At 43.2% G+C, this 26,665-nt stretch overlaps 1 protein-coding gene across 1 annotated transcript in view; it reads right to left on the reverse strand.

Annotated features, from left to right (window-relative positions):
- Positions 1–26,665, reverse strand: part of adamts3 (ADAM metallopeptidase with thrombospondin type 1 motif, 3) — a 116,980-nt gene that overhangs the window by 1,168 nt on the left and 89,147 nt on the right. The window contains exons 13-23 of the mRNA XM_070833297.1: positions 26,533–26,646; positions 26,072–26,217; positions 25,127–25,302; positions 23,790–23,923; positions 23,076–23,199; positions 17,003–17,083; positions 12,966–13,129; positions 9,942–10,098; positions 9,051–9,183; positions 2,805–3,012; positions 660–777 (exon numbers count right to left, since the gene is read on the reverse strand). Coding sequence (XP_070689398.1) covers positions 660–777; positions 2,805–3,012; positions 9,051–9,183; positions 9,942–10,098; positions 12,966–13,129; positions 17,003–17,083; positions 23,076–23,199; positions 23,790–23,923; positions 25,127–25,302; positions 26,072–26,217; positions 26,533–26,646 — 1,555 coding nt within the window. The remainder of the gene's footprint in view (positions 1–659; positions 778–2,804; positions 3,013–9,050; positions 9,184–9,941; positions 10,099–12,965; positions 13,130–17,002; positions 17,084–23,075; positions 23,200–23,789; positions 23,924–25,126; positions 25,303–26,071; positions 26,218–26,532; positions 26,647–26,665) is intronic.

A 26,665-nucleotide genomic window follows, 5' to 3' on the forward strand; every position in this document is an offset into this window, starting at 1 on the left:
TCTCATCTATGCCTGTGATGTTAGACTCCGAGCTCGTAAACCTACATAAACTTCTTGAATGAACCTTGGGCTACTCTCTTCATTACTACAACCACAGAAAAGCATCCCTACAGACATGAAACCACAGAGTTTCTCATGTTTTAAAATGAAATGAAAGGACAGACTGCTGAGAGAAGAGCCTTCCTTTGTTGTAAAGTAGCAGCTGTTGTTTTCCATTCATTTCTGTAAGTCATAGAAACTGTTGTCACACCTTTGCGTTGTGTAATTCAGACTTCTCCTGGAAATCTGCACATGAACAGCATTTACTGCTCAACAATAATGGAACGTTAAAACAAATGAAAATGGACTTAATTTTCACTGTGATGAATTAAACATCTTGAGCAACCTTCAAGAATCTGGTGATTGATTTTAAAGAAATGGAAACCAACGGCTGCCTGGAGGGTCAGGATAATGCATGTTCTGTGTTTGGAAGGAATCGACAAAAGTGTTTTGCAGCTTATTGTGTTGAGACTAATGACGTGCACAATATTTACCGGCTTATATTTTGAAGGAGGCAAAACATGCTGAATGTTGATTCATCCAATTGAAAAGAAACTCTGTCATGTTATGAGTGTTGGCTTGAAAAGGCAGTAAACATTTTTAAGAAATGACATGCTTACCATGGCATGTTCCTGGTCTGCACGGCCTCACAGTTTCAGGTTTTTCTCCATTACACTGCTCTCCGATCCGGCAAGTGACCAGACGCCTCTCCATCCCCTCTCCACAGGTCACGGAGCACTGTGGATGAGTGACAAGCACCGGGAGGAGGCAGGTCACACAGGAGCAGCAAATGTCAAGATAACTGAGTGATAACAAGCCAACTTGGAGTTCAGTCTTCACCTCGAAACAAAATGTTTCACTGCGCAGCTGACCTGACAGAACTATCAGTGTGGAGCCTGGAAACACAGAAGGAAATGTGCCAGGAATGGAATCCACCACTTACTACCCAAACATATTGTGTCCTGGATAACTGGAAGCTTCCTTTGGTGGTGGTTGTTTTTACTTTGCATCAGAATGACTTCACAGCAGGTTACAGAGTCTGTTAGAGGGGGCATCGCCACAGTTTATCAGGTTTGTACAAAACAACTATCAGGCTTCAGGACCATGAGTGGGTTCTTGTGACTTAACTCTTCCACAAATTTTAACAAGTTATTGTCAGTAGTTTCTGAGATATCTACACAACAAATTAACAAAGAAAAACTGAAGACAGAAGCTCAGCTCTGGATGTAAAGGGGCCAGTTTGCTTTAAAAGGTACATGCTGTAAGAAATTGCCAGAATTTGAGTTTAAAACAATTGAAAATAAACAATATCAACATAATGTGAAGAATCATTAGTTTAGATGTGTCCAGAATGTCCATGTTCTGAGTTGCACAGATCTCTACTGAAGTTAGCATGCTAACCAGCTAGCCTCAGCCCGTACTGAAGTTACCCCGATCAGTAACAGCGGTTGCTGAAGCACTTGGCAGTGGCCTGCAGTGTGGCTGAGGTTGGTTTGCTTGAGGCCTGTGGCAGTGAGGAGTGAGATGTGGGGTGTGACAGCAGTGAAATGCTGCCCTCTGTTGTTTTGAAGCAGGTGGCCAAGGCTTACACATTGCATCTTTAAATGAAGTGACTGCTGCATCATCAACATTAATACAAATACAGTTTCTGAGAATGATCCAAGATAAATGAATCAATTTAAAACCCTAGAAAGTGTCAAATGTATTACTAAGAATGTATGCCACTGACCTTCTATCAACTGACAAATAGATAAGAACACAATTTATCAAAGGAAGTAAAACTGCTGTTATTTTGTCGTTATACCACACTGCTGTCACCGAGAGCTCAGATATGCATACACACATAAAGAGCCAAGATCCAGCATGGAGATAAGCCCTGCAGTCTAAAATGTGAACACAAATGAACCACTGGCATGAAGAATCGCATCTCTTCTCATTAGCTGGTCTCTGCTCTCCACCTCTCAGCTGGACGCCTGATTTATTGGATTTTTCAGCGGTTTCAAAGGTCTCATTTGGTGAAACGGAGGAACTAAAACTGACGTGTTTCCAGGCGAGATGTGACGCCGCTCATAATTAAATATCAGGTGCCTCATGTTTTATTTTTAGTCTCATCAACTTAAGAAATGACCATCACATCGGCACATTCAGGCTGCTGCTGTGCCAACACCACCCTACAGGACACGTAGTTCACTGGAGAAGAGGTGACACTAATGGCACCTTTCCATCACACAGTTTTAGCTCTACTCTCCTCTACTGTACTCGGTTTGGTTGGTTTCCATTACAGTAGCGTACCGGCTCAAAGTGGGGGGGTCGTCATAGCGAGGCGGCCTGAAGCTCCGGTGGTTCATTTGTATGCGACACAAACACAAACACAACTGAGGACGTGGAGCGTTTGGTTTGTGTGGATCCGTTCACCTCGTTCACAGGAATAATAAAAACTGTTTCCAGGTTTAAAGACGGAGGCTTTGATCGCTCTCATGACTCATCCAGTGACGTCGCTCCCCGGCCAATCGGTGGCCTGCAGTCTGGTGACGTCACAGTTTCAGCTCCACTCAGCTCGCTTGGAACCCCGGCAGAGGAGGTACTAACTAATAATACCTGGTACCAGGAACTATCACCTGGTGGAGAACCCTACAGACCGAGTCAAGTCGAGCCGAGTCGAGCCAGGTAGGTGCTAGTGGAAAAGCACCATAAGAGTCAAACCAGATGGATCAGTGGCTAAAGGACCTGAGAGTCTAACGAGCACGATATCGTAGATACTGAACCTCTGACCAGGCTCCAGTCCTCCACTGGGCCGGACATGGGACTCTGTTACAGGGCCTCCGGCTCTCCGGCTTCTCCCCGCTGCAGTACTTGCTGTGGACCGAGCGGTTGGTGCCGTCATGGAGGAACTGCACGCAGCGAACGGTGCGGATCTGGAAGCCCAGGCTGCCACAGGTTTTGGTACAGTGTTCCCATTCCTCCGAGATCCACCTGGAAGAGATAACAGAGCATTTAGAGCCAGTTTTTAACAAAAAGCTTCACGTTTCAGAGGGAGAGGGAGGGAATAAGTATTTAGATCTTTGGTACCAATACAAGAATTACCCCAAATACCCCAAATACCCCATTACAAGCAAAAGTCATTCTTCTTTATAAGTGAAAGTACTTAAATACATAAAATGTAGTAAAAGTAGAAACAGGAGAAGAAGAGCAGTATCCCTAGCTCCCTGTAGTATGCAGTATCAGCAGTAACAGTGCTGTCTGTACTGCAGTATCAGCAGTAACAGTGCTGTCTGTACTGCAGTATCAGCAGTATCAGTGCTGTCTGTACTGCAGTATCAGTAGTAACGGTGCTGTCTGTACTGCAGTAACAGTGCTGTCTGTACTGCAGTATCAGTAGTAACGGTGCTGTCTGTACTGCAGTAACAGTGCTGTCTGTACTGCAGTATCAGCAGTAACGGTGCTGTCTGTACTGCAGTAACAGTGCTGTCTGTACTGCAGTATCAGCAGTATCAGTGCTGTCTGTACTGCAGTATCAGCAGTATCAGTGCTGCCTGTACTGCAGTATCAGTAGTAACGGTGCTGTCTGTACTGCAGTAACAGTGCTGTCTGTACTGCAGTATCAGCAGTAACGGTGCTGTCTGTACTGCAGTAACAGTGCTGTCTGTACTGCAGTATCAGCAGTAACGGTGCTGTCTGTACTGCAGTAACAGTGCTGTCTGTACTGCAGTATCAGCAGTAATGGTGCTGTCTGTACTGCAGTATCAGTAGTAACGGCGCTGTCTGTACTGCAGTAACAGTGCTGTCTGTACTGCAGTATCAGCAGTAACGGCGCTGTCTGTACTGCAGTAACAGTGCTGTCTGTACTGCAGTATCAGCAGTAACAGTGCTGTCTGTACTGCAGTATCAGCAGTAACGGTGCTGTCTGTACTGCAGTATCAGCAGTAACAGTGCTGTCTGTACTGCAGTATCAGCAGTAACAGTGCTGTCTGTACTGCAGTAACAGTGCTGTCTGTACTGCAGTATCAGCAGTAACGGTGCTGTCTGTACTGCAGTATCAGCAGTAACAGTGCTGTCTGTACTGCAGTAACAGTGCTGTCTGTACTGCAGTATCAGCAGTAACAGTGCTGTCTGTACTGCAGTATCAGCAGTAACGGTGCTGTCTGTACTGCAGTATCAGCAGTAACAGTGCTGTCTGTACTGCAGTATCAGCAGTAACGGTGCTGTCTGTACTGCAGTAACAGTGCTGTCTGTACTGCAGTATCAGCAGTAACGGTGCTGTCTGTACTGCAGTATCAGCAGTAACAGTGCTGTCTGTACTGCAGTATCAGCAGTAACAGTGCTGTCTGTACTGCAGTATCAGCAGTAACGGTGCTGTCTGTACTGCAGTATCAGCAGTAACAGTGCTGTCTGTACTGCAGTATCAGCAGTAACGGTACTGTCTGTACTGCAGTAACAGTGCTGTCTGTACTGCAGTATCAGCAGTAACAGTGCTGTCTGTACTGCAGTATCAGCAGTAACGGTGCTGTCTGTACTGCAGTAACAGTGCTGTCTGTACTGCAGTATCAGCAGTAACAGTGCTGTCTGTACTGCAGTATCAGCAGTAACGGTGCTGTCTGTACTGCAGTATCAGCAGTAACGGTGCTGTCTGTACTGCAGTATCAGCAGTAACAGTGCTGTCTGTACTGCAGTATCAGCAGTAACGGTGCTGTCTGTACTGCAGTAACAGTGCTGTCTGTACTGCAGTATCAGCAGTAACGGTGCTGTCTGTACTGCAGTATCAGCAGTAACAGTGCTGTCTGTACTGCAGTATCAGCAGTAACAGTGCTGTCTGTACTGCAGTATCAGCAGTAACGGTGCTGTCTGTACTGCAGTAACAGTGCTGTCTGTACTGCAGTATCAGCAGTAACAGTGCTGTCTGTACTGCAGTATCAGCAGTAACAGTGCTGTCTGTACTGCAGTATCAGCAGTAACAGTGCTGTCTGACAGATGTTGATAGTGAATGAACTTGTTTTCTCCTGTAGGAATCAATCAATAATGAATCATAAACACTTCATTCCAAGTGAAAGAGCCCTGGACGTAGTTTCCAAGCAGCAGTGGGGGCAGGAGATCCATTCATCTATCTGAGTAAAAAACAGCCTCTCATTAGTCCCTTGACTCCTCAGATTCAATGTTCACTAAACTAACACATGCAAAGTCTTTAGTTTTGCAGGACCGACATAAAACTCTCAATGCATCACTGCCGAGGACTAAATGTGTGCGGTGCTTCATCATTCTGCACTTTGGACCCAACAGAGACTCGTGGCTGGTATCCACTCAAACCATCGAACCAGGCTGCAGTGTGATGACTGTATCTGGCCTCATACAGCCTCATAACTGCAGGGTGGTTATCCAGCCTTTGTCTACAGCATGTTGATCCTCACCCTAATTCACAGTTTGTCTGGTAGAAATGATCAGACACTGCTTCACATCAAATATTCTCTGTGATGTGAATGATGAATGAGATTTTGGGCATACATGTGTGGCAGTCAGACTGTCCCACGTGCTCCTTTAGTGCTCCTTCTCCCACAGAGGGTGAAGTCTGTCACTGAAGGAACTCTCCGGTGCTGTAAGCGCTGATCGGCAATGATCCTCTTTAAGGAGAATAGCAGTTTGTTACTACCTGACTCTAATAAACACAGTTTCTACCTCGTCAGTGCAAGATACTCAAGTCATCATTTTGAAACGGGGCGGAAGTTTATCCAGACTATGTAAACCTCTTTATTTAGAGGCCACACTGGCATCAAACGACAGTACGTGAAGTAAACAACAGTCACAGACCTTGTTAAGACTGATTAGCCCGTCTGCATGTCGTTTTCAGTGCTGCTGGGTTCTCTGAACAACAAGGGCCTGAAATTCTGAGTCAAAGTAAATCTGAGCTGTTGTAGCTTGTTGTTAGAGGATTAAACATGTTTCTACTCCAGTTTTTCACATTTGAGTGACTACGAGAAACTCTTAATGGACTGCACAGTAATCAGTCTTTTACCAGCAGGGGCTACACAGGAAGCAGCAGTTAGCTGGAGACTTATTGTTCGAGATACTTCTCTACATCATCAGTGCTGTAATCTTATCTTTTTCAGCCACACTGTAGTCCTGGGTCGTTTCTCCTGTTTCCTTTGGTTTAAACCTGAAGAGGACGGCCGGAGGAACCTTCACATACTGCTGTGTATGTTACTGTTACTGTTCCTGAATCGTTGGGTCTCTCTCTTAATTAAAGAGGTTGGTCTGACCTGCTCTTTACGTAAAGCGTCTTGAGAAAACACTTGTGAATTGGCGCAATATAAATAAAGATTGATAGATCGATTGTTACAGATTCATGTGTCTCTGGGCTGTTTGTCCCTTTTCCTTGCCTCTCTGTAGCTCCGCCCAGCTCTTCTACACCTGATTAGCCTTGATTCCCTGAATGACAGGCATCAGGCCCAGGAATGGAAGTGGATAAAGGCTCCAGGCTCCATTTGCTCTGAGGCCTTTGGTTGTGGACTGCTAGGTCCTGCTGCCTTCAGGGGATTCTGTTTTATTTAGTGTCTCTGCCTCTTGACTGTTATTTAATAAATCTAATGGCTTGGACCTTCACTGTGGTGCTCCCAGAGGTTTCTCTTTTCCCACTGGGTTTTTGGGTTTTTTGAGTTTTTCCTTCCCGAAGAAGGAGGGTCATAAAGGGCAGGTGATGCCTCGGACTGATCCATCGGACTGATCCACTGGCCTCATCGACTGCTGGACTCTTTATTAGATTGTTTGTTCGCTTACACTTGTTTATTTCAGTGAACTTTGTAAAGCACTATGAGACACTCTGTTGTGATATTGGGCTATACAAATAAAATTGAATTGAATTGAATTGAATTGAATTGAATTGAATTAAAAGCTGACACAGGTCAATGGTGCAGTACTGTTTGCTCCATAGGGCCGCCCATGGTGGGGGGGTCTGTGAAGTCCTCGATTGTCCCAGTACGGAGGTTGGCTGATAACCAAGACCAACGGTCTCATGCAGCAGTGACATGTGGATGGATGACTCTGGATGCAGTTTTTTTTAAAGGCAGCTGCCATCAAACTTTGCTCTCGTCGTGGTGTTTTATAGCCTCCTCCACTAATCAGCTTAAATCCTGCTTTCTCTGACCAGTTCTTTAACATGCAGGACATCCCTGTCATGGTGCTGCACTGAGACTCCATCACCTCTGCCAACGCATTCATTTCCACACAAATCTTTTAATTTCACACCGTTACGACCGCAGCATCTATAAATAGTTCAGAGGCTGTTTTTCACTCACCTCATCTGGCCTCTCGCCAGCTGTCATCATTTGGAAATGATTTGGAGGGATTTAAGTCATTGCTCTCCTAACAAGTCAAACTGAAAGGACATGTTCAGGCACTCAGTGCAGCAGATTTAGGGACACAGTGTGAAATCGTCCCTGCATAAGCTTTGTGGACATTTACCGACCAGCAAGGTCTCTGAGGGTTTAAACACTACTGAGCACTGAATGAATGACTCCATTAAGTTTCATTAAGACCATTAACTCAATTTCTCCTTAGTACTAATTTTAATTTATGTTCTTCAGTGTTTCATCATACATGTGAATTAATCCTTAATCGAGTTTACATGTAGGGTTAGGGTTGTGATCTGAACCAGAGTGGATGGACGGATGTCCTTGTGCGTGATTCATTTCAAGATGAAATGACTCTTCATTCATTCATTCATTCATCTCAAAGGAAAGTTCAGCCAATCGCTCCCATCTTACTTCCTCTGGAAAAGCTGTAAATATTGGTGTGGTTTGATTTTCTCTTGTTACAACAAATTGTTTTCAGTAATGCAATTACTCACTTCTTTACTTGTAGTTTGACCATTTTCCTTTGATTGTGTCCAGTACAGATAGATAACAGATTACTTCATGTGACTATCACAGTGCAGTGGTTTCTGATAATGCTCCCACTTCTTTAGATATCATTTTCCCAGTAACAGCCCAACTTTGAAACACTGGGATTTAATTCACATTTTTTAGCTGGTGAGTCCTTCACAAACTCCCTGAGACCACATCATTATTCTTTTTTGAAACAAATGACACGTCTGATGTGACCACAGGAGCCTTGTGGGAAACTCTCAAAGCATATCTAAGAGTGCACATAATACCTCCCCTAGCCCAGCTGAGAAAAAAGACAGATCCCAACAGCTAGAACTGTCACAGAACATCTAGGAGATAGGTGATAGTTATGCCAACTGCTCATGTCCATCGCTCTCCAAAACATATCTACAGCTCCAAACAGAGTTTGACTTTTTCACTACAAATAAAGCACAGTTACAGTTATTAAGTCGACAACAAAAAATCAGACCAGCAAGTTTCTGGCTCAGCAAGTTGCATCAGCATCAAGTAGAACTAAAGCAGGAAAGTAGGACTTTGATTTGTCAGGTATTTAATCTGCTGAATTAGCAAAAAACAACATTCCTGTTGTCCAAATTTACTGGTTCACTATGTATATCAATACTGCAAATTATGGATTTTATACCACCTCTCTACATATACTATATATATTATGTACACATAGTATATCTACTACCCAGTCATTGACTATGTCCTAAAATTATATGAGAAGTCAAACCTTCTCCTAAACACCTCTAAAATAAAGATAATGTCCATTGATTTTTGAAAGTTTCAATCCTCTGACCCTACTTTTACCAGTGGGGAGGAAATACAATGTGTTTCCAATCCATGTTCTATCTGGTGTTTCTGTTTCAACAACATGAAGTGTTGGGACAAAAACACTTATTTCAACCATTCACACAGCACATCTTGACTTTTGTGGCCATTAGGGGCTTATTTTCACTCCATTCCCACTGTACCACAATCACTAGAGGCTCATTTAAATTCAGCCCATAGTGAGAAAAGCCACTTCAACCTTTTATCTTAATAGAATGGAGCTCAGTCCCAGTTTGCAATAAATCAATGCTTGTAAAAAAGTGTCCAGGGTATTTTCCTGGGGGAGGCACTGAGGTGTGTACTCACTGAGGCTGAGTGCAGTCCTGGAGGTTGCACATTCTGCGGATGGGTTTTGGTTTCTTGCTGGCGTCGCAGTAGCCTCGATGGAGCATCTTTGTGTCCCCTTTCTTTCGACATCCATACTTGGTGTACTGAAACCCTGTGACAGATAAAAGTAATCCATAACAACGGCCAGTCAGCACAGCCGGGAGTCTTCATCAACATTGTTGCGTGTTGACGGCCGCGAGGAGAAACACTCGCTCATCCACTCGTCCAGCTAGCTGATCACACACACACACATGCAGGAGCACATTTCTGCTGGGGAACAGTGTGAACACTGGATTTCAACCGTTTCTAATGAACGTAGTGATTCAAGCTGAGACAATTGTCACTGTGATAACTTCCAGAACTGTGAGATCCTTTCTCAGATCTTTTGCCGTCTGATAAGTCCTTAAACTCCAGGATGTTCGATTCTCAAAAAGAGGCCCTCCTGGACTCTAGGTCCTCATCTAACTGGTGCCTACAAGGTTGCATTGTTGAGGTTCCTGCTGGTGAAGGATCAGAGGGGGGTGTACGTGGTAGAGACGGGTTGTGTCTGCTGTTCTGTGTGTGCGTGTGCATTGTCCTGTGAGGTGGGGAGTGCATATTGTATATATTGAGAAATCTGAGTAAAATATGATTGAAAACCCACAGCACCCATGGGTGTTTAGCTCAAGAGATGTACAGCAGCTTCAAACAAACACTCAGCGCCAGCTGGAGAAGACGGGAACAAAAAGTGTATAGAAGTGTATAATTTATGACACTTAAAAACAAGGATGATGAATCAGGAGCAGTGAGTATAATATTCAGATAATTATATTTGTCAGAGCAGAGAGCTGTGTATTATTCTTTCTAATGTGATGGTAATGCATCCATTACCTCCGGCACAAGGCTTGGAACACGGAGACCAGCTTTTCAGAGCCCACTCATACGTGTCCTCCTGGATCACATTGTTGTTGTTGACAGGCACTGAATCCTCATGGATGATGTACTTGTACATTAAAGTGGACCGCGTTTCATTGTCTTTGGGTATGATCTGCACGTCACAAGGAGAAAGGAATGAAACTAAACAGATTACCAGTACAGCATCAACCTCCACGCAGCGTATTTGCATTAAAATACTCAAAGTCTAATAAATGCAGAGCAAGGAGAAAAATTGCTCAAGCATTTTCCTTAAACACGACTGCAGACAGGGCCGGCAATTATCAGACAACAGGAGAGTCCAGGCAGGAGACGGGTCTGTAGTCCATCTTTGGACAGACTACAGACTCGCCTTCGGCCTGATCTCATGTGCTGCTGCGGGGCTGTTCTCCCAACCACGTACGCTGTCTTTCACTGAGTGGATTAGAGAGTTCAACTCCAAACGGAAAGTGCTGGCAGAATAACAGGGACACACAGAGACCTGGAAACAGGTGCTGGTCTGAGGGATTAACACACACACACACACACACATCACAGGACCAGGACCAGAATAGAAATCTTTATGTTGAATCATCAACAAGTCTTCACGTTTGTCTATTACTGAATCAAGCTCCTATGTCATGGTGGATAGGATTTTTCTATAATAATAGAGTCCATCAGAAAGGCCAATTAGATAATGACTGATCACTTCTCTTGGAACTCCTCCTCTCATTTTGTTGAATTGGCCAGTTTGGCCACATCTACACAGACCTCATGAAAAGATGATGAAATCAGAGATGCATACTGATGAGATGGCAGCAGCTTGATAACCACAAAGCTGGTTGGAGTCTCAGATTAGTTTTGTACTGCATGCTGAGGAAAAACATGTTTATTAGATTCATTTCATGTAAATCTAATGAAAAAGTAAATGTTTCATGATATATTCCTCCCCCTAAAAACGATCTATTTTAATCAATCTGTTTTCATGACAGAATTTCAAGGATTCAAGGAACTTTATTGTCATACCAGCACACATTTACACATGAGATGGTACAAAATTTTGCTCTCAGGTCCCGGTTTGAGCCACAATAAATATATAAAATAGAAGTGAGAAGAGAGCAGTATAAGCATCTAAGAAAAACAAAATATAAAGAACTAACTAACATAATAAGCAGCCGAATTTAGCTTAGCTAAATAAATACGTGTGCATGTGCAAGGATGCAGTGTGAGGTAGTCCAGTTGACCGGGTTGACCACCCATATTGCACCTGTGTAATGTAATGCACCTGTGTGGGGGCGTAGGGTCTACAGAGCATAGGTCTTTAATGACTGATCATTGAATTATCAGTAATATGGGAACTGGTGGAATGTAATTAAACATTAAATTCAACAGTTGAGATGACTCACTATTAATCAGAAATAACGTAGAGATTTATGAAGAATTCCTCATGAGTCTAACTTTTGGGGAAATGACCGTCTTAGACAGATCTTCTCGCTACAATTAGAATTTGTTTTTATCCTTCACTTTCTTTGTTTGAATAATTATCTGAATGTTTCATCAAAGTAGAATGAATTGATGCTTCTTTCTCCTCAAGTGTTTTCTGAAACCTCAAGCTGGCACGTCCATTTTTTAAATGACTTGTCCAGTCCTCCTCTCGTAAAATTGCTTCTCAGAAAGATTGTAAATTACCTTCTACCTTCAGATGTGCTGCTCTCCTCAGTATGTTTGAAGCAAAATGTCCACGTCCATGTTATTATTGCTCAGTCATAATACAGAGAGTGCAACCCCCACATAGGTGCCAATTCTTACATGAAATAAATTAAGAATGGGCATAAAATGAAAATGTATTAAAGACACAAAACAAAAATAAAAATCCTATGAAAGCTGAAACTGACTCATTTCATGACTTTATCAGATCACAATGATTTCACGATATGAGACAAAGAGAGTAGTTCTGTTTCTACTCCATAATGAGAACCACTGGTAACTGGTAACTGGCTGGTGTTATTAGCACCTCCAGTCTGAACCTGGGGGGGCAGGTTTGAGTCAGAGGAGCTGCTTTTTAAAAGCTGTTTAACACTTTATCGGGCAAGGGACCATATTTGGTAACTTAAGTGGGAGGTCAAAATGCCCCCCCTTGCCTCACCATGAGGCAGTAGAACTACCAGATTTCTCCAAGCCAATCAGCGACAATCAGGCTACATGACAGACCGGCAAGAAACCATATATGGTGACTTCACTGACCTTGATTTAAACTATAACACTGAATTTTATTCTGAAAAACTCACAAAAGTAAAAAAAAGTCTTGTAATGAGCACCAGTGATGGTCTAGGGTTGAAACTGTGAATTTCTACGTATTTCAATGTGTGCCCTGTAAAGGGTTAATAGCCCTGTATCTGAAAATGTGGGTGTTTTACTCACTGTTAAAGCTTTGTTGTCATTCAGACATGAGTCTGTTCAGGAAATGCAATGTTGTTCAGAGTCAAACAGTGATAAACCAATTCAAACGTAACATCATATAAAGGACATTTTCTGCTTCCTCCCTGATGGATCACTGATTTTGCCCTTGAGGGTCTAATTAAGGACCTCTGCTCTGGGTGGCCTATCGATAAATGTGAGGCTTGGGGTAGTTTTACCTGCAGACCTGTCATCAGACACTGAAGGCAGTAAAGTGGTAGAATACAGCTAGGACAATTGACTGAGACCCAGTCAGGACCCAGACCCACGCCTCAGTCAGTGACTCAGGTCTCAGCAAGAGAAATAAATACGCCTTCAGACTCCTTACACCCCCCCGAGAGAAATCGACATATTTACTGCTGACTGCTGGCTTAGAAAATGCTCACACTCCTCATATCTGTATTAATTCCAGTCTAACAGATAGAGATGGACAAGGAGAAGACTGGGGATCGGGGGGGTTGAATTGGGTGCAGCGCTGATTGCCAAGCACATAGCTGTTCAGATGAATTCAAACAGAAGATTTGATAGAGAAGGAGGTGTTATTACCAGAACCACCACAGGGTCATGCAGAGGTCCGTCAGTGTGCAGCGTCTCCACGCCGTCTTCGATGATGTAGTGCCACTCCACACCCAAGTCGATGAAGCTTCTGGACTTGACCTCCTCCCCTTTTCCGTTGAGGATGTAATGCCCCGTGGCCTGGTTCTTGATTGCTGTAATCAGTCATTTGTTATGAGCCGCTGACAGTTGAAATGATTTTAGTCCATCAGTTACAAAAGAGCAGAGCTGAAAGGTCACATTGTGTCTGACCCCTGGCACTTCTCTCATTTATAGATGTCTAAAAATCACACCTGTTACATTTGTCATGTTTCTCACCTTATTAGCTATGCAGAGTGCAGGAGCACATTGAAAATAATGAGCATCTATATCTTTGATATAGAGACATAGATTTGTGTTTTGTGGATTCTTTCTTTAAATTCAACATTTTTTCCTGTTGATGTTTTCGCACTTGATTTTGTACCACCTGTTCTAGTTAGTATAAATGTCAGATGACTGTTACATCTCATCATGAAGAAAATGCTGCTATGTTGGAATGAATATATTATATATATTATAGAGTTTTGAGTGTGCAGCACTTCTGTATTCTTACAACATATTTACCTTGAACTCACATCTGGCTACTTTAGAAACAGGCTGTCTGCCTACAGTCAAAACGTGTGTAGTTCTAGATGATGATTACATTTGTAATCATCTAGTGGGTCAGCGCTGCCACAGTTTCTATGAAGTATTGACACATTGACAGAAGTGCGGAAGAAAAAGTAGGAAACCTTGAAATAACCCATCAGCTTGTGTCATTTCACAGATAATGACGGCGACAGGAAGGATGGATGCTGTTTACAGAACTACAGCACAGGAATCATTCTGATGTTCTTTGGTCAGGCCGAGGAAGGGACGTGCATCAGATCCAGATGAAATGTTTAGAAAACCTGTTTCGTGGGGGTTGTGTATTTTTAACCCTCTTCTGAAATGGAGACTTGCTGCAGGGTTTGGTCAGAATAAAGACAATCACATGTCTCACTGAATGGTGCTCTCTGCTGATGATGGGGGCTATTTCATGTGGCACACTTCAGCGCTCTCCTGAGGGACTCTCACATCCACACTGACTCAGCTCCTTCCAGAGTGGAGCGTTTCTACACGAATCACTAACAGTCATCTCAGCATGCCGTGGAGCACCAGTATGGACTTGATAAAATCAAAACACTAAAGTCAAATAAAAGTAATTCTAAGTACAGTACTTGAGTAAATGTACTTTCCACCACTGATGACTAATGTTTCACTAATAAAGACATTATGAGTTCCCAAATTCTCCAAAAACAGCACATTGATGTTCAGGTGACGAAGATGTCAAGCAGCCGTTGTCATCATAACGGGAGTAATGGAGGAAGTCAGGTGATGTAGAGAGTGGACAAGGGGTCAACCAAACATCGGACTTCTGTTTGTTCTTGTAACTATGACGATGAAGTCCTTTTTTGAAGCTGTTTCTCTAAGCCTCACCAAGTGGTTTGTCTACTTGGCCCTGAACCACAGATTAGTGAACAAATGAACAAATGGAACAGCGTTTTTGGAGAATGATGAGGCATCAGATCAGAAAACACTTCCCTGTATCAGTCCACAGGACATTGTCCATTTGTCAAGCTTCAGATCATTTAAGACAGGTGGGGGGGTCAGCAGTGGGGGACAGCGCTGCAGCAAGCGAAAACCAACGGCACACTACTGCTGCACCACTGGGGTGGGACTAACAAAGGAATATCTAGTTTATCATTTGCAGTTTGTAGACAATCTAAAATGACTCAAACTAAATAACTTCACTAAACATATTATTTCATCACGTCCCTCCAGCCCGCCTTGGAATTACCTGCATGAATGAAGCTAAAGTTGATTAATGTATATCTGACAAATGGAGGAAGATCGATCGGCTCTGGCAGTGGATTAACGAAGGTGGCGACAGAGGGGGGGGACACAGCGGCTCCCCCCGTCAGGTCGTATATCAGATAATATTCTCAGATCTCAGAGGTCACACATCACTCCCACGTATGCCAAATAGAAAGTGATCATTGAGTGACTCTTTAACAGGATGTTTTCCAACAAAAACAAGCAAGCTAGAAGCATTTTAAAGTCAGCTGGAATTTTCATTCAGGCCTTGCAAAAATTGGTGGTCGACTACTATAAATGTGAAACCAAAACAAAAAATGATTAAAGTAAAATTAACCATAAATTGCATCATGAGCCATGTGAGAACAGAAAGCTTGAAAGGCCTTGAAACAGAAGCTAAGGAGTGCAGGGCAAAGTTAATAAACTGAATCTTTTAAAAAGCCAGTGTGCATCCTTTCATAGATCTGTGGACTTAACATCATGTTTCAGCTGGTTTATTGCCAAACATAATCCAACAGCTCAGGAGGGAACGTCTCTGAGTTAAGACGTGGACCGTCAGTCTACTTTCACAGCAGTGGATTCTGTTCTATTTATTATTCCTCTTTGATGAATGAACTCCTTCAGTGTTTTATATCATTAAATCATTTCATTCTTGTTCCTTCAATGTATGTGAATATGTCCGTTACTCCACACAACAGTTCATTGTCTTACAAAGGACTTCTTCACTTCTTTCTTCCAACTACTTCACAGGACTGGAGTGTCAGATAAATGTGATTAGTGTCATTTCAGGTTACAGAGCTCTTTGACAAGCACACTGCCTCTGGCAGCAGGGATCGATGCTGACCTGTTTCACCTGGCGGACGCTGAATAAATCATGCTTCCCTCGGGCCACTGTCAGGACCAAAACCACATAGGTTAGCCACCTGTTTCATGCCTTCAAAGTCTTTACAGTTTACAGGGAATGAATGACTCACTAAGCTTGTCTTTGTTCATCTAAAGCTGCATTAACATTGGATAAACTGTCAAACCCATGAAAAATTAACCCAGCACAGCAGATCCTTTCTTGGACTTGGTGAAGACCAAACCAGAGCTAAAAGCAGAGTTAATAAAGGCCTGCACTTCTGAACACTTTACTGTCCAAAACATCCAGGTTTGGTTATAAAAAGATTGCGTAGTTTAAAATAATGACTTCATTAAGATAGAAATAGAAACCACTTGGTGAGGAACGTTAGAAGAAGCCAGTGTTGACGATCGGTAGGAAACAGGAAGTGGACAGTGGTGTTTCACGTAAAAGGAGAGGTGGGTAAAGCTGAGCTAACATTACCACTGCCAGTGTGTTTACTGCCGACTGACCCCCACTGGCTGCATGAGCTGTTACTGAGTTCTCTCTTCAAAGTGCTCCAATGAATCCATTTCAGTAGGATCTGATTATTGGACAATATGTTTGTTATCTTCTTTGGCCTCGTCCACACACGTACTGATATTGATAACGATCCTTTTCCCCTGCGCTCTGGCCTCTCATCCACATGCAAACTCTGTTTCAGGTCATTAAACTGAGATTTTATTAAAACACCTTCTTAAGGGTTGTTAGTGTAACGTCACCTCATCCTCCTTACATCTCCGAGAAAAACAATCATGACTCCTTTAGCCACTAGAAGTCTTTGTCACTTGATCATGAACTCACTGTATGCCGATATTTGCTGCTGTTTTTTCTCTGCTCTGACTCTGTGCCACTGGTCGTGATGTTCTCGAAACAAACATGCAGAGGTTGAATAAGTCCATATGAAAGTATTTCATATGGACTTATTCAGTGTTTCTGTGTTCCTGGTCATTAATAATGCTGATTCCTTCAAATTCTGACTGTGAATTCATCTCAGTGTGGTGGAGAAAAATGATAGGCTAAAAGAACCCAGTACTGTTCTTGCAGGAGAGAGCGATCAGACTAATCCAGAAACGTCTCTTTAATGGAGTGTTGAATAATGAATGAGCAATATGAAGAGTCATCTTCAGTCTGGGAGGTGACAAGGAATAAATGATGCACAGCCTGTAATCTGTGATTTTACTGTATATGTTCCCATTAGTCTCCCGGGGGACCATGAGGATGGTGGTGAGCTATTTTTGGTCAAGAGTTTGTGTCAGGAATTCACACTTACCAAGAATTTGAGGGGAGGCCTCGTGTTCTTGGATGATCACATGTCTAGCTCCAGGAGGAATGAGAAACATCTTAAGGTAACCTTTGCCAAGTTTGTAGCAGCAGCAGCAGCAGCAGAGCAGGGGGGTTAGGAAGGATGAGACAGAAACAGGTAAGTTAAGCAGATACAGAAATAATCTACCCGTTTGCGGAGGTGGACATCACGTATGCTCGAGAAGATTCACTTTACTCTACAAAGATGTTTGAGGAAGTTCGAGAAAAAAAAGAAAAAGCTGGATATCTCCATTCTTCCTGGCTGTAGACACCTGCAGGGAAAACCTTCATTGATCATTCACATCATCTGCTGCGTCACCACAGGAATCAGTGCATTCTTGTCCTGCTATTATACTAATGGTCATGAAAGGAAGACTGATGATATGCAGACAGGATGTGAATGCAAAGAGCCTTCAGCCAGGTTTCAATGAGGAATGATAACAGCTCTTCAGACTACAGGGCAGCAAAGTGGCCTTCTGTCAGTGATGTCCACCACTCACAAACCTACAGTGACTCACCAAGTACATTTCTAGAGTCTTCCGTTTCATTTAAAAACACATTTCGAGCTCCTTTGGGCAAAGAGAAGGCTCCTCTGGTCTTCCCTTGAAAAAGAAATGAATCAGTTAGTTAGTTGTCTCTCCTGTCCATCTCACCATCTCTGCAACAACATCAGCTACAGCGGAGGCACATGAGCGTAGCAGGGACCAGAGGAGTCCAGCTGGCACTTAGGAAGGCCCAACCCTCAGGGCCTCCTGACCCTGGGGCAGCGGTGTTCACACAAGGTTACAGCAGGTGGTGGAGGGGCCGGGGCTGCTCACTCTACACTTTATTAAAGACAAAAATTGCAATCGAACCTTTGTAAAATGGAAAAAAGATTCACTCTGGATTCTGAGGGAACATCCTGTGATGGCAGCCAATTTCACAACTACAAGCCACTCAATGAAATTACGATTTGATTACAGAGTTTTTGTAGACTGATAGAAAATACTGCACACAAGCTAGTTGTCTAGAGAGAGGCTTTGGGTGTGAATGCTCTGGTTAGAGCATCAGCATCCCTGCTGAGGTTCAGTCAGCCAGACTGTAATCCAGATCTCCTCCAAAGGTGTGCAGCTCAGTTTATTGTCACATTTTCATCTGCACAAAGACTCTGTTAGTTTGTTTGTTAGGCAGTTGAAGCAAAGAGACAGTTTCATTAAACAACCACACAAATCAAAGAGAACTTCATGTACAGTGTTTAGAGACCTGACTGGATAAAGAACCTGTTGAGTCAGACCTGAACATACACTGAATTAGTAACAAGAGCAGAAGGAACAGCAGCGACTGTATGTCACTCTATGCTGGTCTCTATGCTGTTAGGCATCCATCTGCACTACAAGCTGCACAGAAAACGCTAGAAAAGACGGCTGTGAGGGATTCAGTAACATTGGATACTTGCATATTGTGTTTTCCAACAAAGGGTTTTCTTTTTGGGCTCTCTTGCTTAACTGTTTCCCTGTTAAAAAAGGCGAGTGGTTAAATGAGATGACAGTTAAATCTTAAAACGGTCTGATGAAGCCATCCAGAAGTCCATTTTCCTCATTCTCTGACTGATGTAGTGGCGTCACTGCTTCTCTTAAATAAAAGTCTGATAAATAATTCATTGCTGATGAGGCACAGATGGAAAATGGATTTCAGAAGGTACCATGGAATCGTTAAAATGTACTGGTGGTTATTGTTTTCATGTAGAAGGTTAAAGTGAAGACGCATTTCACAAGAGAAATTAACATTTACTCATCTATTATGTTGGCAAGCAAAACCAGTGTGTGTTTTCTTATTTCTATTGGGACCGTCTATGGTGTGTGTGTGTGTGTGTGTGTGTGTGTGTGTGTGTGTGTACCTGCAGAGATGAGACAACCTGAGATCCCCCCCTCCATATCTTATCTAATGACTCTAACCTCAGTGCTTCCACAGCTGAGCTCAGTAGATGGAGTAAATGTCTCGTTTATCACCAGACATTCATTCATTCAACTAAATCAACTTTCATTTACCTTTCTGTCATACAACAAGACACCAATTCAAAATCACATTCAGAGGCAGTGCTGAAGTCGTTATCTTCTTTCACAGCTTTTAGGTCACAGTATAGAAAATGTGTCATTGCATGTTGAACCTCACGGTGAGATGTTTCTGTGGTTGTACACATCTACTTATTCCACCGGAATTTTCTGTTTTTTCTGTCGATGCGGGTTTGTCTTTCCTGTGTTTTTATATAATGTTAGTGCTGTGTGTTTGTTGGTCGTCTTTTCTATTGACTGCACTTGTATCCTGATTAGTTCAGTTTATATGCACAATAAACTAAGCTAAGCTTAGCTAAGCTGAGCTGAGCTGAGCTGAGGTAAACTAAACTAAACTAAAGCCTCCTACCACCAACAGAGAGCTTCAGATAATACTGAAAGCTCTGACAGAAATCTTGGGAGCGGACTTTGACTTTTTGGGGTCCAGAGTGAAGGTGAAGGTGACCAGCAGCTGTCACCTGCAGGCTTCCTGCCACAGCTCAGACAGACAGCAGTGCAGCTCAGGCTCTGGACAAAAGAGTCTGAGCTTCACGTCTTCATGCTGTTTCTTACTGAACTGAAGCGTGCAGGTGCAGTCTGTCTCCTGCCTCCTGCTAATGCGAGTCGTTCATGTAATTAGGGGAAGCTCATTAGCGGAGGTCAGGATCAGTGTGTTTCTGGGCGTCCTACTGTATCCTGCCTGTCACTGAGCGGCTCCACACAAACCTGAGATATGGAGAGATGCCTTAATCATGCTTTTCAAATGAAATGCTGCTTCTGACTGAATCAGAATTAGCACTCTGTAAGAGGAGGAGTGCTTTTAGTGCATTTAGAAATCTAACTTTTTTTGACGAGTTAGCTTTCAGGTGTTAGAAGAAGTCAAACAAAAGCCAGAAAAAATCTAAAAAGATCATTAAAAGCAAAAGGCTAAACATATATATTGAAGTGTGGCATGCTGAGAATGGGCTGAATCCAATCGGCTAATCAAAATCTATTTTGAAGCACCAGCCACTTTACTTTTTTAAGCAGTGCTGCACGTTTCATTTCCTAACACAACAGCTTGAACATCACAAGCCTTTATTTTCTGGAAGATGTTTCATTGGTTGCACTGATGTGGAGTGTTCTGTGAGCTCATTAAAGGAGGGAACGGAGAAACGACAGGTTACATTAACGGCGACGTATGGTGGGAATTTAAATGCCTCTAGCTGAAGCTAATCTGCTAGCATGGTCAATGAGCTGTGTGAGCTGCTGTTACAGTACTACAGACCACACTGGCTTTGACGTGTCTTTATAGAGACAATTGAGGAGCAGCTGATTATTGAAAATGAAGTTTATTGTGCTCTTCATTATGACACTTCTCCTACTCTCTGAACAGAGCTGCTTCTCACTGAGGTTTGGGTCGATGGATTTACAACAGGTTCACACAGAGGAATTCCAACTTCTAGTGGCCTTCCACTGCACTTTTTTCTAGAAGGTTGGAATATCTCCACTTCCAGATTATCTGTAATACAGCTTTATATGTAAGGCATCCTTACTAACGTTTCAAGTTCAGATGTGTTACACATTTCTTCACTGGATACCTTCTAGTGGAACAAGTACACAAGCTAGCAGAGCTACCACCAACCTTCAGCTTTCTCCACCTGCAGGTCACAGCTGTGCTGGACTTCACCAGAGGCATGCCTACAGAGGGCTCCCGCTCTGAACTCACTTTCCAGGAGTCCTTTCCTTTCACACATACACTACTCACTAAAAGTTAGGGATATTCGACTTTCAGGTGAAATATATGGAAAATGTAAAAAGTGAATGCTACAGTGATATTATATCATGAAAGTAGGGCATTTAAGTAGAAGCATGCACTGGTGATTTTATTCATCTTAAACAATTTATTGAAAGAAAATCTACCAACAGTGGTAGGTATACCACAACAAAACATGTTCAGTGTCTCAATAAATTGGGACGTGGCCAAAGGACGTCCACTCCTCTCCTTTCTGTGACTCTTCCAGTCTCTGTATCTCTGTTCCAACCTCCTGATGACACTCTGTGACCCTCTAAGCTCAGTGAACACCTCCGTCTGAGGACTTCCTGTTTGAAGCCTCCAGTGTTGAGGTGCTGCTGATCAACTGTTAGGTGTCGTCTTGGTCTCATGATGTCAGAATGTGAACAGCAGGATGAGGAGGACTGTTTAAATACCAATTCTAACTGAAGCAGGAAATGTATTGGTGGATTCATGGATCAAACCTGTTGTGAATGTTGCTGTTAAGCTTCTTGTTAGAGAACAGCAGCTGGTGCAGAAAGTACTGAGACACTGAACAGTTGGACATGTGCATTCAAAGGTTTAGAGAAGGTCACATTAAGTTCACCTGGAAAGGTTAGAATGCATTTTAGGTTCATCCTGAAACTTCACCTGAAAGCTGAATATCCCTAACTTTTAGTGAGTAGTGTGTGTGCTAAACACGTTACAGCCACCGTTGGCCAATGTGGGACACATGACCCTACAACCTCAGGTCAATAAAACCAGAGCTCCCCCACTGCTCTTCCTCTCTGTGGAGAGTCCAGCTCTTCTCCCAGAGCTCTCTCACACCCCTGAGAGTCCAGCTCTGTTTCACCTTGGGCTCTGCTAGAGACCAGTTCAGCGCTGCACCTCATCTCACTGGGACCCCTGAGGAACTGCAATTGCCCAAGAAATGGTGCAAACCCCAACATTTATTGGTGCCCCAGAGTACTGAGCACAACAGCTGTTTAACCCTTCAGAGTCTGGGGTAAAACGGCCTTTTTTACTACTTTTCATTTGACCTTTGTGTTTCCCATTAAAACTGCTTGGCTGGCCTTTCTTTGTGTCTTTGTTTTCAGCACAACCTCACCTATGTGATTCTACAAGTATTTATTTATTTTGACATAATATATGGACACTCTGTATGTAAAAGTGCAAAAGAAACACAAAATCCGAGCAGGAACTAGTTGGATCTTTGGAGGAGCGGGGGTCTGCGCGGACACCTCCTCTCGTTCGTCTTCACGCGCAGCATCCACCTCATCCTCTGAAAGGAGTCTTCCTCACAATCAGAACCTTCTTCCCCAGATTCAGCATCTTCTAACTCGTAGAAGAGCTGTAGTGCGCGACTTCGGCTCTTCATAAATTTAGTCTTAATAGGCCGATCGACAAAATTCAAACACTTGTAAAAAGTTTGAAGTGTCCGCTTTCCAACAGTCTTTGAATTGAGCACCTGCGTGCTTGTGTCCTAGACTCCGAAGGGTTAATCACTATCCCAAACCAGTGTGATTGGTGCGCCACAGCAACATCCCAGATGCACCAGTGACACTACCTAAACTAAATTTTGGCTTAATCTGTGGATAATAATCTCAGTAGTAAGGATTTAATTGTATTTTCTGGGGTGCGACTGGCTGTGACGAATCAGAGTTTAAGGATAAAGCTGCAGCGAAGCTTTCAAAGTTAAGAGCAAAATCAATAATGAATGTACCCAATTAAGCAGTTTTATCTGTGTATCAAAGCTCGACTCATCTTCTTTCTCTGAGCCCCGATGGCACCTCGAAGGCACCGTTGGTTTTGGTTGTGACGTTAAAACATTAACACCAGCCTCATCCCTTCAGTGTAAATCAGTTCAGTAAATCAGGAGACAGATGGAACATGATAATCAATGGAACATGGAACATGAAGATCAATCAAGTATTTCTATCTATCTATAATGCACTCTGAGGTGTTCTCAGAGCAGCAGCAGATAGGAAAGACAGACTTGTGCATCCCTTTGGACAAAAGTGTCAAAGTGAATGAATGTAAATGTACATATTGGCTTGCTGCATGTGACAAAGCTTTGCTTCAACCAAATCTCATATTGGCCCTGTCATGATACATTTCTAATGTAAAATAACGCAGTATGTTTCTATCACATTAAAGCTTCATTCACTCATCATGGATTGGAAACATTCATCATGAATGACAATTGACACCCATGAACATACGGGAGTGTGAGCCGGACTGTACAGATGTGTTCTTACCAGCTTTCTTTGGTGTCCGGGTGAAGGTTCCTTTAACGGTGCGGCAGTGGGAGTTGTCCCCACCACAAACGCCACATTTATCCTCAACTTTTACAGAGCCGATCTCTCTGTCGCAGCCCACTTTCTGTAGACAGAGAAAACAGCCAGACAGAGGAGTCTCAGTCAGAGGAGTCATGACAGCAGCGACTTGTGTGCGTTCATCAGGTTCTTCTTTTGTTGACTGATAACTCTGAGTTAGTGAGTGAGCAACTTTCACACATCATGCTTTTTCACTACTGCTCCTACAAAATGCATCTCATCTTCTCCAAATCTAGTGTCTGCCATGGCTCGCCCGAATTATCAATTTGCTTTGATTTTTAAATTTACCCCTCTCTTTTAGTTCCTAAATTCTTGTGACATATTTCACCTAAACCGCTGAAACCCTTGACCACACCGTGGGAAAGCAGCTCCAGTTACTTGGATACTTGCGTACATATGTACTTCTGTATGGACTGACACTGTGGTAACAGGACCCATGATTATAAAGCTTCTGGTGTGAAACAGCACTCTGTATCTTACAGTGTCACAGCACGTTCACAGTTGAAGTGATGCTAATTGTGCAGTTAACAACATCACACTGTGTAATTTAATGAAGCTTTCAAAACGTGGCCTCTAACGTGCATGGTTAACCTAATACAGCTTTTAGAACATCCTGTAGTTCAAACACGTCCTTACCACACATTCTCCACGCACGCAGATACTGTAGGCATCTTTGTAGGAGCATCGCGTCCCATCATGCACTAGCTGCTTCATGTACGCCACGTCCCCCGTCTCCTTTGACTGGCAGTACAAGTGGCATCTCTTGTTGGCTACAAGACAGCAGATTCTTTCCTTTATTATCATGGGGTTATTAGGTGGAAACTCCAACTTGGAAAAAAAGAATATAATGAAATATTTTTTTCCTGTTTCATAGATTATTAATGTTTTTACATCATTTCCAAACTTATCTCCCGTGACATCAAAAGACCCTGAGTCACATAATAGAAAGAACACAGTAAGTTTGCACCTACAGACGTCAGATTAAACCCATGCATCTTTTTATTTGGCAGCTAGAGTGACCTTAAATTCTCTGCTGTCCTGCTGTCGCTGCAGGGACACAATAACCAGGCTGAAATAAACACCCACCTACACACCAAACAATGCTTCTGCCATTTTCATTTATGTTACCTTAACACAGCGATTAGGCACTAGAGTTGGGTTTAGTAGAAACTAGAGTGTGGTGAACAATTTCAGGTTTAGCCCCCTCAGCTGGCTCGTGTGCACCTTTAAAACAGCCACAACACACAATGGAGTGTGGCGAGAACAGGGGGGCAAAGAGAACAAGACATCACATCCAGAAAATACAGCAGATTTCTTTTTAAACTGAAGTCTAGATATTCTGAAATCTTTTTCCTTTCCAGGTGTAATGCTGTGCATGTTTTGAACCTGCTGATCTTACATCAGTGAGTTCCCACTTTACCAACTTCTGTTCTACAAGACTGCCTTTTAAAACCCTGACCGATCAGGGGAAGTCAGTGGCAGTTTCATGGAGTGAAGCCTGCTACTAGACTCTACTCTACTATTTGGTCTGGTCTTGTTTTGTTTGTAGTCAAAAGCTCAAATCAAACCTCACAAAAGGATGAACACCAATCGAATGCCCGTACTCGACCAAATGAAAGCAGGGTCTGATAAAGGGCAGAGACTGAAATAGGACACAGGGTGCGTATCCATTACCTTTACAGAAAGGGCACATTTTGAGCTTGGATGGTTTTAATGCTGGCACAGAGATGGGAGACCAAACACAGGGAGAGAACATAAAAAGTCAGAACCAGACACTAAACACACTTGAAACTGTTTTCTTTGTACTGAAGTGTGTGGTCAGTTTGTCTGAAGCTGTTGGGAACATGATCCTTCCTTCAGCCCCAGCTGTGCCAGTCCACATCCATTCATCGACTTCCATTGTCCCTTTCAGCTTCAGAAAACACACTAGCTGCATGCTGGAACTAACCAATGTTGACATTTTTCTGGCTTACCGTCAGGATGTTCGTAGGGCAGCCAGTGGTGTTTGGCATTTTGAAACTCAAAGTGGGAGTTGCGGAGCTGGCACTGCTGGGCTCGGAAGTCTTCAAAGTGCTTGGGGCAGTCGTCAGTGTTGCACAGCTGATACTCGTAGTTCACTCCTGGGCAGTCCTGGCCACCGTTGGAGGGCCTGTGGGAAGACGAACACCAGAGGAGCTAATCAGACACCAGAGATGACTTGAAACAAAGACTGTGAACACACAGGCTTGCATATTGATGGGAAGCTCATGTGAAAGACTGGGGTTATTTTTAACATCACACCTGCACTTTTGGGCAAAAGCCTGTTTGGAGCCAAGAGCTTTAAAAAACTCAGCAGTTCTGTTTGTCACCATTATCTCCACCACGCATTACTAATACCCTCCTACTATATGGGGACATTCATTACTACACAGCCTATTGCTGTGAGGTGTTTACATTATTCATTTCAGCCCTCGTGATTTTAATGTGTAATGAATAACGCTCGGTCACCTTGGGTTTTGAAGACGTGACAATTCAAATTCCAAAACTTCAGATACCAAAATATGTACAAATAGAGCACAGGCTTGAAGACACGGCAGTCGTCCCTTAAGGTTGGGAAGCATTGAGGGGGTCATTCTAGACATTCAAACAAGCGGCCGATGTTTTCCTTAGTCTGGTGAGGACGGCCTAATTAAAACCCATACTATGAGTCCCTGACTCAGTATTAGGCAGGAATCACTCAAGGTCACTCACAACACATCTAAAAAGCAAAATGATCCAATTACAACTGCCAACTGGAACCGGTATCCTACATTACTTCTACCTTCAGCTTATCCATTACTTCTACCTTCAGCTTATCCATTACTTCTACCTTCAGCTTATCCAATCACTGACGATGCTTCGCAGAGTCTAATCATGTTACTGTTGCTTTTGCCACTTACGCTGGGTTGTTGCACTGCCGCGTTCGGAAGCGAACTCCAGTTCCACACGAGCGCGAGCAAGAGCCATATTTGCTCCAGGAGCCCCAGGCGCCATCTTGCTTGACCTGATTAGGGTTTTTCCACATGCAGTGACCTTTGTAGCACCACTGCAGAGGAAGACAGGGTGGAGCAGAGGGCAAAAGTAAGCCAGCAAAAAAAAAGCCTCCTTTCTTTTGGTCTGAGGCTGGTTTAAGGTTTGGGCTGCTTTAGTTGCACTTGAGGGAATTTTAAATTTTACATTCTAAAGTAATATACAGACAGGCTTTTCCCAGTTAGACGTAGAAGAACACCGGTGAAGACTGGAGCCCGAACTGGTGATCACATAGCCATGAAATGCTGATGCTGACTTACCTGTGATGAGTAATGTGTCACTTCTAATTAAAAAACCTCCGTGTCCAAGTACTTTTGAAGTGTCCACATACTTTTCCAGGAGCGCACTCCGTCCCGTCCAGAGGGGGCCCCTTCTTGGTTTTGCAGAAGTACGGGTTGTCCGGGTGACTGCACCACAGCTGCTTACATGGGTCGAATGTTCGGAACTGAAACACAGAGAAGACG

The sequence above is a fragment of the Pempheris klunzingeri genome, chromosome 7 (assembly GCF_042242105.1).
Source record: "Pempheris klunzingeri isolate RE-2024b chromosome 7, fPemKlu1.hap1, whole genome shotgun sequence".
Taxonomy (NCBI): Eukaryota; Metazoa; Chordata; class Actinopteri; order Acropomatiformes; family Pempheridae; genus Pempheris; species Pempheris klunzingeri.